Source organism: Propithecus coquereli, unplaced genomic scaffold, assembly GCF_000956105.1.
Source record: "Propithecus coquereli isolate 6110/MARCELLA unplaced genomic scaffold, Pcoq_1.0 Scaffold59, whole genome shotgun sequence".
In the NCBI taxonomy this organism is placed as follows: Eukaryota; Metazoa; Chordata; class Mammalia; order Primates; family Indriidae; genus Propithecus; species Propithecus coquereli.
The window spans coordinates 5,828,774-5,830,962 of NW_012151840.1; the positions used below are offsets into that span (position 1 = coordinate 5,828,774).

General features: G+C 43.6%; 1 protein-coding gene across 1 annotated transcript in view; it reads right to left on the minus strand.

Moving 5' to 3' along the window:
* The window catches only part of TUFT1 (tuftelin 1), a 45,488-nt gene that overhangs the window by 16,663 nt on the left and 26,636 nt on the right, over positions 1–2,189 (minus strand). The window contains 2 exon segments of the mRNA XM_012658881.1: positions 802–908; positions 1,449–1,535. Coding sequence (XP_012514335.1) covers positions 802–908; positions 1,449–1,535 — 194 coding nt within the window.

The following is a 2,189-nucleotide window of genomic DNA, read 5'->3' on the forward strand; positions in this document are numbered from 1 at the left end:
AAAAAGAAGAAGAACTGTCCTGGCACCAGCTGCTGGGCCACTGCTCCCTCCAGGGGGACGAAGGCAGGGACTGCTAGAGAAAGACCAACCTGCCCAAACCGAAATGCAAATGAAGGAAATACTCCTCGGAATCTAAAGGAGCGTCAGGGTGAAGTCACTGCTCTCCTGAGGACATTTCTATCCCCAAATTTTGGAAAAGCTGAAAAGCACGATCCCAGGATTCTCCATCCCAGAAAGGATTTACCCAATCTGTTCAGTCTAACAAATATGTACTGATGCCTTCTACATCCCAGATTATGGGGCAGGGGGTGAACCCCTAACCTCGAGGAGCTTCCAAACCCAGGTTAGATATAGTAATAGTTACATACACAGATTAATAACAGGCCAGGAAGAAGCAGGACAAAGGTTTCAGTTTACGGCACAGGTATCACCCAAATTAAGCAAGAGCAACTTACGAGAAGTTTGGATTTAGGGGAGACTGCTTTATAAAACTCTAAATTACAAGATCAATCACAGAACCCTTATAGATAAGAGGCTTTGCCAATAACTGATGATCATTGATTATAAAATTCCATTTTGTATAGTGTTTTAGGATCGGGTGTACTTATACACAGGCCGACACATGTAAGTGCAAGTGCCACCTGCCGGAGAGCCCTAACTCTAGACTGTGAGTGTTCAGAAAAGCCAGCACGCCTAGATGTTCCCCATTCTTGGCAGTGGTGCTAGATTCAGCACACACCATGTAATTGGTACATGGGACTGCCTGGCACAACCCCGCCTCCTCAGTGGGGACCCAACCACGGGCTATTTCCTATTACCTGTATCTCCTGTCGTTGGAGAGACTCTCCGGGATCCCTGTCAAGCTTGCTACTTATATCCTCCCGGAGCTTCTGCAGGCAGTTTCTGGCCTGGGAGGGGAGGGCAAGAAACTTGAGCTTTAGGGCAGGGAAAGGGAGTACACCAACTCCCCCACCTTTGTGCCCGCCCCCAGCCCATACTACTGTGAGTCAGGTGCTGTTCTAAGTACTGGCTGCGGGAAGGAAGGAGGGACCCTGGTCAAGTGGGGCTATGGCCAACATTCTAGTCGGGGAGACACACAACACAACAGACCAGTAAGTAAAACACGTAATATGTTATATGGTAACACATGCCAAGGAGAAAAATGAGCCAGAGAGGTTAGGAAACGCTGGGAAAGGTGGCTGATATTTTAGATAATATGGCTGGGGCACAGTGCTAGGCACATGGTACTTCATAAGTATCTGTGGATTAATGGATTGGGTACAAAGGGTCAAAAATGATATTTGACACATGGGAGGGCATGGTGGCACTTCAGAGACATAAAGGGAACAGAAGAGAAAAAAACAGAATCCTTAAAAATAAGGAAGCCAAAAAAATGTGAGGTTTAGAGAAATAACCCAAGCGCTCCTTCAGAGGGAAGGGGCACCCACCTCCTGGATGTACTGGACCTCACTCTTCAGCTGGTTAATATTCTTCTCATGGATCATCTTGTCTCCAGACCTCCCCTTCAAGTACACCTGAAAAAAGGAAGATAACACTATTTAGTTAAGAAACCTCAAGTTAAATTAATTCCACAAAAACGGGCAGTTTCATACAATGCTGGTAGGAGGCTAAACTGTTAGTTACCATCAATTTACTGGGTAGCAATTTGGTGATTCAGATCAAAAGACTTAGAAGTATATTTACTCTTTGACTTAGCAAATCTACTTCTGGAAATTTATCCTAATGCAATAAATTTAGCTAAATGATATAGAGCTATATAGGCATAAACACACAAATACAGGCATACGCATCACCTAATGACAGGGATATATCCTGAGAAATGTGTCATTAGGCAAATCTGTCCGGCAAACAAATGGCCTTACACAAACCTAGACAGTATAGCCTACTACACACCTAGGCTGTGTGGTATAGCCTATTGTTCCTGGGCTACAAACCTGTACAGTATTTTACTGTACTGAATACTGTAACACAACTGTAACACAATGGTAAGTATTTGTGTCTCTAAACATATCTAAACAGAAAAAATACAGTAAAAATATGGTGTTATGGGACCACCATCATATATGTGGTCCATCACTGACTGAAACATCATTATGCAGCATGAGTGTGCTTTCACTGAGTCAATTATATGGTATGTGAATTATATCTCAAAAAGCTGTTTTGTTTTT